Source organism: Artemia sp. Qi Xiang Cuo, chromosome 6 (genome assembly GCF_049724085.1).
Source record: "Artemia sp. Qi Xiang Cuo chromosome 6, ASM4972408v1, whole genome shotgun sequence".
In the NCBI taxonomy this organism is placed as follows: domain Eukaryota; kingdom Metazoa; phylum Arthropoda; class Branchiopoda; order Anostraca; family Artemiidae; genus Artemia; species Artemia sp. Qi Xiang Cuo.
The window spans coordinates 66,973,690-66,987,394 of record NC_142799.1 but is presented as its reverse complement, the minus strand read 5'-3'; the positions used below and the strand labels follow the sequence as shown (position 1 = coordinate 66,987,394).

Here is a 13,705-nt window from a genome sequence, read left to right as displayed (position 1 = left end):
TAAGCTATTCCCCAAATAAATCAAAGCATTCCTTATTACCAGGCAAGTGCCAACAAAATGGAAAATAACATCTGTCACCTCTTTATTCCAAAAGGGAAAGAAAATCAGTACAGGAAACTACCGTCCCATAAGCAAAACTTCTGCTGTTACAAAAATCCTGGAAAGGGTGGTAAATGACTCTGCCATGAAGCATCTCAAACTTAATGGGATACTATTGCCCAGCCAACATGGTTTTCAACCAGCAAAGTCTGCGGAAACACATTTACTGGAGACTAACGGTGTCATAACAGGCCTGATTGATCACGGCTTACCTGTGGATGTCTTGTTGCTTGACCTTGCAAAAGTATTTGACAAAGTTCTACACCCACACTTATCTTATGTGGAATTAATGCAGACCTTGTCGTATGAAGCTAAGAGAGGAAAGGAAATAATAAATAAAACTAAAAAAGGGTGAGAAAACGAGGATTTTGTCAGCCAGTGGTAAAATGTAAAGACGAAAAACCAGCAAGCATTTCGACTAGGACCTCCGCCAAGTCGTCCTCAGTGCTAAAAAAAAAAAAAAAAAAAAAACCCAAAAATAATGGAACAATTAATATTTCACACTACAAGATCTGAACAAACATTGAATGAAAGACCAAAGCCGAAACCAATGAAAAAAAAGGATTTTACCGAAGAGATTGTGCAAGGGTGTTTTGCCTAGAAATACTTTTTGCTCTTCTGCCATTTCGGTTTTCATTAGATATGTTAATAGGTTCTCTTAAATTTGATTGGGTGCAAATATCAAAATAGTCTTTTAGTATTAAATTGTTATAAATTGGGCTTAATGAATTGTCTCCAGTTTCCCTATTTATAGCCAAATTCCTGTGTATATATTTTTGTTTTTATCTCAATTACCTCTTTTAAAGATTGAGGTAGGCCGCAATCTTTCAAAGAGGATTATAAAAAATACTCCTAGCCTTGAATTTTCTATATACAGAAAGCCGACCCATAATGATCGGTATCTACACTTCTCGTCAAATCACCCTCCTTCTGTTAAAAGAGGGGTAATAATCTCTTTAGTCGACAGTAGTTTTAAAAATCTGTTCACTTAATTATGTAAATTCTGAATTAAATTATATCAAAGATATTTTATTCTGCAATGGCTACCCAATAAACCTTATTGAAAATATCATAGATTGACGATTAAAAAAGATAAAAAAAGAAAATAGGGAGCCCGTCCCCCTTGATTCAATCGTTCCGGCAATTGAGAAAAAAAAATTTCGCCACTCTACCATACATTTCAAAACTTAGTGATAAGCTTGTAAAAATTTTAAATAAACACAATTTCTCTGTTGCTTTCAAAAGTGAACAAAAATTTGAACACTTTTTCAAATCAGGAAAAGATAAAACTGACCATGTACTGGGTAGTGGTGTCTGCAGAGTCCCGTGTTCATGTGGGAAATTTTACATTGGTAGGACCCATCAACAACTTGGTGAACATTTGCATGAACACAAAACTTCAGTAGATAAGTCCCTGAGATTGAAAAATAAAAATGACAGCTTTCATTCCGCATTGGCCCAGCATATTTTCGAAAATCCTACACATCTTGTCCTTTTTGAGGAGGCAACTTTAATATCTACTGTAAATGGCCTACCGCAATCTTTCAAAGAGGTAGTTGAGATAAAATATATATAAACAGGAATTTGGCTATAAATAGGGACACCGGAGACATTTCATTAAGCCCAATTTATAGCAATTTAATACTAAAAGACTCTTTTGATATTTGCACCCAATCAAATTTAAGAGAACCTATTAACATATCTAATGAAAACCAAAATGGCAGAAGAGCAAAAAGTATTGCTAGGCAAAACATCCTTGCACAATCCCTTCAGTAGAATCCTTTTTTTCATTGGTTTCGGATTTGGTCTTTCATTCAGTGTTTGTTCAGATCTTGTAGAGTGAACTCTAAAAGGTCAGATTCTTTTTTTTTTTTTTCTTTTTTTTTTTGCAGTGGGGATGACTTGGCGGAGGCCTAGTCGAAATATGTGCTGGTTTTTTGTCTTCATATTTTACCACTGGCTGACAAAATCCTCGTTTTCTCACCCTTTTTTGGTTTTATTTATCATTTATTATTTCTTTTCCTCTCTTAGCTTCATACATCATGTATAGCCAGTGTGGTCTTAGAAAGTATTTGCAGACCTGGTGGGCTGGATCTCAGCTTTTCTTACAGATAGAACACAGAGACTGAGGCTTTTTACTAATAAAGGAGGATCACCAACAACAGTTTGTGGTTTACTGCATGACTCCTGCCATGTAGTAAACCGCTGGAATAGTCTCTCAAATAAAACAGTCTCAGCACCCAATAATGAAGATTTCAAGAAGTCATTGTATGTTGAATGGAATGGTGTTCCCTGGAAGCACCAGTGGAATGCATTTGATGTTTAATCATTCACATCATCAAGTATGGAGCAATTAACAGACCAAGATGGATCTTAATTGGCTCCAAAGTGCAAAATAAGATAATCAATTAAGGTAATAACCCATTATGAAGCAGAACTGATGGAAGTTTGTATAGGTAGGGGGAGTGAGATTCAAGCATCAAAAAGTATAGTTTTATGCCCAAATTTCATAACTCTGTAAGCCTTCAGAGAAATATAAAACAAGGTTTGGGAGATAGGGATTATAAATTAATCTATGATCCCTCTTGATTCCTGGGAGAAGTTCTGGGAGGAACTAAATCTGTTATGTTCATGCTGGGAAGGCTGAGCACCCTTCTTGTTGCACAAAATGTTTTGCTTTGTAACATGAAAGAATAAATTCACATGCCTACTGGCACAAAGGTAGCCTATCTAATCAAGATTCTCATTAGTGAAAACCAGCATTCCACAAGATGCTATCCTGGATCCTATATGTTTATTATCAGTACAGATATATTTCAATAGCTGTGTAGTGACTATGGATTCTTAATTGCTTTGCATTACTTGCTATGCATTGCAGCTGAAAAATTAACAATAACAAATTTTACCCTGGACTGAGGTATACCAGGGGACTGAGCTTGGCTCTGTGATTGTTATTTGCTTGTTTTCCATTGTGAAAGAATGATGTAGATAGGTCATGACTTCGGAAAAATTTGTTTAGGGCCTTAACTAATTTTGAAAAAAAAATTCATTTGAATAACATCACTAATACCCAGACATCCAATACTCTAATGGTTTTACCTTCTAAATCAGATAAAATGAAGTTAAAGTTGTTTTGTGAAAGAGATTAAAAATGGTCTTTCTCTTCACCACATGGACCTTGGTCCTCTTTTATACATCAATAAGAGTGCCGGACTGTCAGTGAAAGGGTAGTATCGTGAGAGCTGCTATAATACCTTGTAATTGCCTGAGTACAGGAAATAGTAAATCCAAAATAAAAAAAAATACATCGAAGAACCAATGGTCTTAGCTCCTTCCCTATGCCTGTGGTATAAGCTCCAACCTAAATGTCAACTCTCTATAAAAAGTGCATTCTTGATGGAAATTATGCAATGAATTTGATATGTACAATTGCCCTAATAATAATAATAATATAATGCAAAACAAATAGGCCACAGGGCCTCTACAAAAATCTTTTAAACTGAAAAAAAATTGTAAGCAATTTCACTATAGTATTTGTCCAGTTCGTGCTTGAAGGAGTTTAATGAGTTGGAATTGATGACTTCAAAGTGGAGGTTGTTCTAGTATTCTGTTACTTAGGTCTTGAATGCCCAACGGCCAATGTCCTTTTGGAACCTTTCCTCTTGATGCTTGAGGTTGTGACCACGAAGGTTTGTGTGGCTGAAGCTGAGAACATCGGTAGCCTGAATGCTTTCGTAGGCGTCGTAGCAATAAGGTAAGTTTCTCAGAGTCGGACAGAACTTTGTTATTCGTCTTTGAACTTTTTCGAGAGCTTCGATGTCTTTGTTGTAAAAGGGACGTGTAGTGCAATGACCATATTCAAGGATTGGCCGTACTAAAGCTTTGTAGAGAAGGTAAAAGGGTCTTATCATTTCCAAAAGTGAAGTCGTGCCTTAAAACTCCTGCAACACGATTTGCTTTCCCAATAATGCTGTTGTAGTGGGCCTGGAAGTCGAGATTGCTGTCAATGACAACTCCCAAGTCGCGCTCCTGGCATGATGTGATCCGTAAGTCTCCTAGTCTATATTCATAGTGGATAGTAGGTATCCCTATCGTCAGCTTGTGGCTTTTGTCGATATCGATTTCCATCAGCCAGTTGGACATCCAACTATTGAGCTTGTCAAGGTCCTCTTGCAGAGATTGTGCATTGGCAGCTGTTTTGATTACTTTATACAGCTTTGTGTCGTCTGCGTACAGTAGAATCTCTGAGTTGATGCCTTCTACTAGATCATTGAGATACAGATTAAATAGGAGAGGGCCAAGGACCGAGCCCTGGGGAACACTGCTGATTACCTCTACTTCAAGTGTACTCGAAACTCTGTCTACTGATATTGTTTGAGACCTTCCAATAAGAAACTGTTCGATCCAATCAACTGTGGCTCCCAGACCAAGGTTTGTATAAGAGGCGACGATGAGGTACTTTGTCAAAGGCCTTTTTAAGGTCTATGTAAATGACATTGACTTGATCACTCTTATCTGCGTGCATTTTCCAGTTTTCCACTGCCAGAGGAAGCTGTGACTCTGCAGACCTTCTCTTCAAGAACCCAAATTGCTTGCTAGTGATTATCTTTCTTTTGCTCATGTGCTCAAGGATGTGGTCAGATATGATAGATTCCAGTATTTTGCAGGTTATGCAGGTTAGACTGATCGAGCGGTAATTTAGAGGATCTTGGCGGTTTCTCTTTATGTGCAATGGTATCACCGTTGCCTTTTTTCAGATACTAGGGAGTTCATTTGACTGTAAGGATTTTTGAAAAGTCATCGATAGGGGCTCTGCAACTAGATATGCGGTTCTATTTAACACTCCGGGATGAAGTCCCTCCGGACCTGGTGATTTCCTTATCCATAGTTCTTTGAGTTTCTTCAGGACCGCCTTTGGGTCTATCTCGACCCTGGGTGTTTTGTCAAAGACTGTGGTTTTCAGGGTTGGTAGTGATAACTAAATAAGCTCCTGGGAGAAAACGGTAGTGAAATACGTGTTTAGTTTATGTTCTTTTTCTTCAGATTTTTCAATCAGTAGTCCACTCATAGGTTTTTTTAAGACTGAAATGTCTAGCTTTGCAATGTGTTTAGTATGTATGTGTTTCCAAAACATTCTGGGGTTTGTCTTGATAGATACTGTAAGGTTTTGTTCTCGCATGCTAGCTGATTGCCTGGTTTGTCGCCTACTTCATTTCGTAGCCTTCGGTAGGCTCTTGCTTTGAGAGGGCTCGACTTGTCAGCTACATAATTTTTCCAACAGGCTTGCTTTTTCTTAATGAGGTCCAAAACAACGCGTGGTAGGGTTGGTCTTTTATATTGTTTGGCAACTGATACGTGTTTCTCCTCAGCCTTGTTTCTCCAGAGGAATTTGGAGTACATTTCCTTACAGCTTCCAAATCTTTGTTGATGGGTCAAAAATGAATGAGAAGGTGGCAAGTGGTGATTTCCTTCCTCACCTGAAAATTGCAATGGGTGAGAGATTGTATAATAATGTATCTATAATGTCTGGTGAGTTAAATGCTATAATCATGGCATTAGAACACCTTACGGAAAACCAACATTTGATTGCTAATTCAAATAATATTATAGTTTATTCCAACTCTTTATCAAGCCTTGAGTTGCTGGCCTCAGCTCCTCAGTATAAGTTAGACATTGACACTTATCATTGTCTTAACATTATAGATAATCTTGCTTCAAGTGGCATAAGATCTTATCTTCAGTATATTCCTAGCCACTCTGGTATACGTGGTAATCAACAGGTTGATGAAATAGCAAAAAATTCTATAAATATTGACCAGCCAAGTGGGAGACCAATCCCCATTAGAGATATTTACCGATGGAGACTATCAAATATTATGTTTAATAAGATTAATCCTATCCTTTCCCCCTTTCCCAGTAAGTATTTTTCTAAAATTTATCATAGAATTCATTCTGGAGCAAATGGACTAAACTTTCTTGTATTCTCGTACCAGTTTCCTAATTCAAGTGGTTCGGTTCCCCTGTCCCCTCTTTGCAGGTATTGTAATATAAATAATGAAACAATTGACCACTGCCTATTTGAATGTAATATGCTGACGTCTGCACAACATACCTTGCTTTGTAAACTGTTAAAATGCTTCAAACACCACAAAATCTCACTATCGGCCAAGAGCCTAGCCAACTATACCTGCACACAGAGCATAGAAATTGACATCTATCACCTTATATTTGAACTCCTTGAGTCAAAAGATCTACTGAAAGATATATGAGAATATCTAATAAATAAGAGGCAATCAAGCCAGTAGCTCTGTAGCCCACAGAGTGAAGCAAAAGGAAAAGGGCTAAATAGTAAATACTGAAAAGCCCGCCAGCTGTGAAATAGAAGAAGAAGAAAGAAGCTTTCAGTCGAACTGAACTTTTTTATAATGGCCCTATCTATCACTGAATATCAACTTCTGTGACATCTAAGACCTAAATGTTAAGGAGAGCGACTGCACTTTTTACAGAGTTAGGAGAGTGGAAGGATGAGGATATTCTCCACCAGAGTTGTAAACACAAACCTTCTACAATTATAGGCCGCATTCTTTGTTAATAGAGGAGGGGGAGCCTTTTGGCTAATTTTTAGAAAAACACTCTATTTTCCCTATGTGCCTAGGTATGGATACTACCTTTTCTATCTAAACCTGTTTTTGCATCAAAAGCTTTTTATGGTGAATATCCTTTTTAGAAAGTTTAAGACCTAAATTCAATTGCATGCAAAATAGTCCATTGCCTGAGGCTAAATGTTTAAATACCTTCTTCATTCAACTTCAATTGGAAAATTTTGTCTTTGGATATTTAGGCCTGCATGGGGAGATCTAGGGTTGATACCCTAAGATTGATCCAAAAGATCCGCTCCTCCCTACTAGTAAAATTGAAAAGAATCACCACAAAAATGCAGCATCTCCTTTTTTTTAACCCCCCCTATTCACAGCAGAAGCTTGTTTGCACATATTTTCTTATTTGCATTAACAAAAATTGTATAGGTCCTTACAATTAGTGTAAACATAATAAATGATTTGGTATTTACCTATTGCTTTCTATTACAATGTTGCTATCATAAATTATATATAATTCGGTTTCGTTTCAGATTGTCTGTCATTCGACCAATTTGGAAGCTAAGAGAAAGCTGAACGGAATACAGTGTCAGAGACAAAAGGTAAGTTCTCTAATATATCAGTTTTAAAAGACAAAAAAAACAAAACAAAAAAATTGATTCATTGTCGGTGCTAAAGAATACATTGCGGTAAAATTCAGTCACTTTTTAGCTTCTGTTAAGGTCACTGCTGAAAGTTGGTTTTTCTTTTATAATATATATTTATGCATTTTACTTTTTAGCATTGAGGACGGATTAGCGGTGGTTTTTGCCGACATATCTGCTTTGTTTTTCATTTATTCATTGACTTAAAATTATCCTTGTTTTGTTTTGTCTTTGTTTTCTCCATTTTTTTCGTAATTCAATTTTTCGTTAGTGATGTAGAGGCGTTATTATTATTGTTATTATTATTATTATTATTATTATTATTATTATTATTATTATTTATTTTTCACCATGCTATGCAACAGTATAATACGTGGATTAAAAAAAAAAAAACAGTGAAAACAAAACAAACAAAAAAGTGAAAACAAACCACAACTCAAAACCCTGATAAGGTGGTAAAAGGAAAAAAGAAATAATATGACATTAGACTTTGCAGTCCCTACCCATGGTGCTGATATCTGTTTCATGGCCCTTCATCCAGGAAGTGCAATGGGGGGTTGGGGTCCAGCCATTCTGTGCTTTTGAACACTTCCTGTTTACCTTCCCCAGATTTCTCCTTCACCTATTTAGAGCTGGGTCGACGCTGGCTGATAAGGTGGTGATACAGAGAAATGTAGACACCTACTGTGTTTGAGAGCTTTCTGTGCCGTACTTCCAGTTTTACTGTAACGTTAAGAGCTGGAAAGTGGACTGGTTTTTTGTCCAATGTGGAAGAAACAACAAAAATTTACAAAATCTAAAGTTCTACCTTAGTGGTCTCATTTTAGAGTGAACAGTGAGTAGGCACATATTTTTGGGGACATCATAAAACCTTGATATTTCTGGGGAGAAGTATAATGGCCTGACTGTGTGCGTGTCTGCTTCACATAAGTAGTACCCAACTAATATCTTTTCTATGATTTGAAAGCAGGTAACTTGCCCATTTCCTGTACCCTAAATTAGGTAATTGATGTCTCCTACATTGGCTTTAGATTTATAAATTGTGTTGATTGCTGCTAATTTTCAGTTTCTTTCAACTTTTGTTCAATTTGAGTTCTAGTAGAATGCAATATTGGTTAGCCTATTATTCACACTTTATATATAAAAATATCATTCTGTTTGCTTAATCTATGCTCATAATGCTGAGACAATGTAATACTTATTTCCTTTGTCTGCCTGTCCTTCTAACATTTGAAGCAGTTGCAAAAGGGCTGTTTAAAAAAGACCTACAAAAAAGTAAAGCAGGGGGGACACCCTACTATAAAATTCTCATTGCTTTTTCTATAATCTTATGCAATTCTTGTTTAAAATCCGTATTCTTCATAGTTTCGTGAATTCAACTCCCCTGAATTTATTTTTGAACAACATATTGCTCTTTTATGCAAGATATTTGGTCCATCACCCCTCCCTGCATCACCTAAAAAAGACATGGGGATGCTGATGGTTTAGGAGCACCTCTGATTCTCGATGACACAACTTTATTTGCTTCAGTAATATAATAGTTTTTTTCTCTCTTTTCCATATCAACATTCAAATACTCCTTTTTACAAAAAATGTATACAAACTAAAAAAAAAACCTTTTTTTGTGCGACTAATGCGCAGATTAAAATTATACCCTGAAATTACAGCTAGGTAAAAAGTTAGAGATAAATAACATTTGTTCCTATTCAAATGGAGAAATAGCGAAAATCAGAATTTTGTATCTTAGATGTTAAGACTAGTCCTCATTAAGCATGGTTTGTGCTCTTTTAATTTGAGTCCATGATTCCAATTGATTTGTCGTGTCATTTCTAGCTCTTTGATCCAGGCATATATGCTTGACTAAAATTGTAAAATGACGGGATCATTACAATTCATCCTTTAATACTAAAACTCCCATAAAATCATCCTATTTGTGTGCGTTTTCTGGCCACAGTCTCCTAAAATCAACTCCTATATACATACTTAGACATGTCAACTTTCATTTATTTATTATTTGCATCGCACAAGGACACCGATGAGCTACACTCTCTGTAGCTCATTTTTTATTGGAAGCTGTAGTGATGACAGTGGTCGAGTATGGCTTTGAAGCATGTGCGCTCCGAAAAGCGGATGAAGATTTGCTAGATGTTTTCCAGAGGAATTGCCTTCGGATTGTTCTGGGTACCCGGCTAACTGACCGTATTTCAAACAGGAGGCTGCACAAAAGTGCAGTTCAATCCCGCTTTCTAGGGCTATAATGAGAGAAAGGTTGAGATGGCTAGGGCCCGTTCTGCGGATGAAGGATGACGTAGATAATTTCGGAGACCACACTGTCATTCCATGACGATAAATAAAAGTTCAAATAGGGATAAAATTCTTTTAATAGACAGTGATGATGATAACAGTGATAGAAATTCACAAAAATACTAGATATTTCGGTCACATATGCAGTGACCGTCATCAGTAGTAACACTACTGAGTAAAACTATCATCGTCAGTTTTACTACTGATGACGATCACTGCATATGTGACCGAAATATCTTGTATTTTTGTGAATTTCTATCACTGTCTTTTAAAATGATTTTATCCCTATTTGAACTTTTATTCATGAAGGATGACAAATTGCTGAAGATTATACTTTTCGGCGAACCGTCTAGGGCTAAACGGAAAGCAGGTCCTTCTCGTCTGGGGTGGGAGGATGTCATAAAGAAAGATTTAAAGGAAATACGAACTTCCTGGGAGGGTGTAAAGAGGGAGGCTTTGAATAGATCGCGACGGAGGAGGAGTGTGCGTAGGTGTGTTGGGATCAGGTGGGTTGGTGCGGCGGTGACTTGTTAGTAGTAGTAGTAGTACCATCAGAAAATGACTTCACTATTATTCTGTTATTCACTTCAGTTTTCACAAGCTTTCCTTGTTTTTGCTTTTCGGAACGTTTCTCCAAAGCCATTAGAAGAAATTACCATTAGAACAAAATTACTTCCGTGGAAAATGTACTGAGTGACAAAATCAATAGAATTGTTATTCGTAATAACAATAAAAAAACAACCAGAAAGTCCTTTTAGGATAACATCGTGATTCTAGCCCTCTTACTACTTTGGGATCAGTTTGACGTGGTTCGAGTTGATTTTGGATAACTATGTAGTCTAAATATCTGGAAAGTGATAACTTTATAAGCAAAGCCAGGGACCTATTTGAGGGGACCAAAGAGCCAAGTTCCTACCTGAGCAAAGCAAGGGCACATTTGCTAGATCAAAAGAAGAGCTATACAAGCAAGGGACATAAGAAAGCAAGGCACATAAGAAGGCAGGTTGGACTTGATGCTGCCAAAGCCAGTTCTTTTGCTAGGGTTTAATAAGAAATATAATAGGTAAAAATCTCCATATCTTATTCTTCCTAGTGTGTCTAATGATAATGGAAGAACAAAAAAATTGGGTTGAAAATATAAACATTTTGGAACAAGAATTTTTAGAAAAGAATATACCGTTCTCCTCGGTATGGTCCCCAGCAACTTCTAATCTTGTTTTTTCACAAGGCTGGTTCTACTTCATCCTTTTTATGGAAGACAAGAACACAACCTCCGTCATACTTTTTTGGTACCATTCATGTGCCTTATTCAAGGGTTTGGGACTTCATACCAGAAGCTGCAAAGGAAGCATTTCATCTGTCAGATGCTGTCTATTTTGAACTTGATTTGACTGACCCTTACACTGTTGCAGCGTTGACGAAGTGTCAGCTGCTACCCAAAGGGAAAACGCTTAGTGATGTTTTACCAGAACGGATCTATGAACGACTTAAGAGGCATCTATTGAAAATAAAGGTAAGAAAAACCTGTAATATAGAGAGTTGATTTGACTGACCCTTACACTGTTGCAGCGTTGACGAAGTGTCAGCTGCTACCCAAAGGGAAAACGCTTAGTGATATTTTACCAGAACGGATCTATGAGCGACATCTATTGAAAATAAAGGTAAGAAAAACCTGTAATAGAGAGTTTTTAAAAAAACTGTTTTTAATTTCAGTATCAAATTTGCCATTAAGAAATCATTGATAAAAACATGAAAATAATTAATTTATACTGTTGTTGTTCTTTTGTTGGCAATTTATTTCTATTGTCGCAGGTAAATTACCAAAAAAAAGTATTTTCAGTGAAAATACAAAAATCGCACTAGCGCACCCCCTCCAATTAACTTCCCTGTCCAAATCCCTTGTAGATATATACAAAACTTGTACATGCTGTGAACACAAATAAAGCGGGTTATTTGTGGCAAGGTGTCTTATTGACTAAAAAGTGCCAGTCACAGATACCCTTGGAAAGTGAAGCTGAAAAAGTAATTTATTTGAAAATTAACCATTTTTCCTTTGTCCTAATCGGCCTATGCCAATAATCGGCCTGTTTGCAAATGATGAAAATTGGAAAACACTGGGAAGAAGAGAAAGTAACAAAATGATTGAATTTGCACTATATTTGAAATTTGACTCAAGTTTTGCGGTTTAGTGTTTTTTTTTACGATTTTTTTTTTTAATCCTAGAAGGGGTAAACTTTTGGCCTTCACCATGAATAGGTAACTGACATTCCTTTTTCAGGTTTAATTTGTAATATGCTAGATTTTAAATATTTCTATAGCTCAAGTGTTCTGTTGCTACTTCACATGTTGAGTAATGACTTTACCAAATTCCATAATTTTTGTCCTATTCGTATGTAATCTGCTGGTAATACTAGATTATTGTGCTTTTCCCACCCAAATTTTTGTCAAGTTTTTAGATCTCTTTAAAAGTTCAGTTTTTGCTATGTCAACACTATTAAACGTTGCTACTGTAAGTAAATTCGTATAATTTAAAAATAATGGTGCTTTCACACTACGTCGTAGAACCTTTAACACTAGAATAGTTTAAGGTTTTATGTTACTTTGCGTTACAGAGCATCCGTTACGTTACGTTTCGTCTATAATTTAGGCAGTTCCAAGTAAGCTTGAGTTTTATGTAAGTTTATATTATGTTATGGAAATATGAGTATAATAGCAAAAAATAAAGAATGGCACTATGAATTTCTAGATGAACAGTTTATTGATTTTGGAAACAAATTAATACACTTTCTTAGAAAGCCCTTCATGCTTGATCAGAGCTTGATTCTCCATCTCCATTCCTTATTGTAATTTCTGAGTGGTTTACTATTTTGATGATTCTAGATGATGATTGTGATGAAGTTTTATGTTAGCCCAGTGTGAAAACACTTGTTTAAGTGTGAAAGTTACTGCTTTACGTAACTTAATCACTTAGCAAATAAAATTTTGAAAATTGCGTGTTCTAGTGCCCTGTCTAAGAACTGAAAGTGATCCAAGGGCTGCTAGACGAATTCCTTCGCCCAACCAAGCCCTTTACGACCAAAAATGTTTCATGTTAAAATTTCACGTTGGTTTCACGTTGTTATTTTACGTCTTTTCACGTTGGTTTCACGTTGAAATTTCACGTTGTTATTTTAGTTATAAGGACGAAGTATGAAAAAAGACCTATGTGAGAAGGTAGCACTATTCATGTGTCCTTGCCTAGTGTAAGGGGCAAACGTTGTGACAAGCTGTTCATTTTATAGATAAGTGCTAATTAACAAATATTTCAAGAAAGGTATAATTTTTTATACAGTGTTTAACTCGGGATAAAGCTGAGATTGTTTGAAGGTTGTATCTGCTGAATTTGAACTGGACAGTAATTTTATCCAAGGAATTTTAGGATTCTAGTTTAATTGATAAATTTCAGAAGACACGTGAGCATATTGTAAAATGGTAAATTAAGCATTGAGAGTAGATGTAGTCCTTCATGATTGACATACTCTATGCCCTCGATTTCTCTATATCTGGATCGAGCCGACAGTAGCTGGAAATTTGAAGATGGAAATTCTGAGTTCAAGCGCTCTTTATATGAGTAAGAAATTATTGTGGGGTAACAAGGCCCCTTCCGTGCCTTTTTTCACTCCATAACCCGTCATCGCAAAATATGATCTGCGGTTGCAAGTTAAAATAGTTATTTCAATGAGAAAGAATGAAGCTTATAAAATTATGTATCTAGAGGCAAATCTCCTGGAAGACCCACAATATGACTTAAGAATGAACAGAATTTAAATGTTTTTTTCTCCCATGAAAGTAACGAGTGACTTAAAAATTCAAAAATTAACATAAATCATTCTATAAATGAGGAGGGCTGTCAACCGTCACTATCTTCTATGTTTACCCTAAAGTTTCACTTTTTCCCACCTATGCTTCAAGAACCAATAGTCATATAGAAGAGCTAATAGAAGTTTCGTAACTTTGTCACACCTTCAAATCGCGCCTTTGTCATTTTAAGCTAGAATACTCGTGCTTTGGTAATTCTGCACA

At 36.2% G+C, this 13,705-nt stretch overlaps 1 protein-coding gene across 1 annotated transcript in view; it reads left to right on the top strand.

Annotated features, from left to right (window-relative positions):
• LOC148951531 (metalloprotease TIKI1-like) overlaps positions 1-13,705 on the top strand; it is a 52,007-nt gene that overhangs the window by 14,835 nt on the left and 23,467 nt on the right. Inside the window, exons 2-3 of the mRNA XM_089090922.1 lie at positions 7,229-7,297; positions 10,872-11,156. Coding sequence (XP_088947048.1) covers positions 7,229-7,297; positions 10,872-11,156 — 354 coding nt within the window. The remainder of the gene's footprint in view (positions 1-7,228; positions 7,298-10,871; positions 11,157-13,705) is intronic.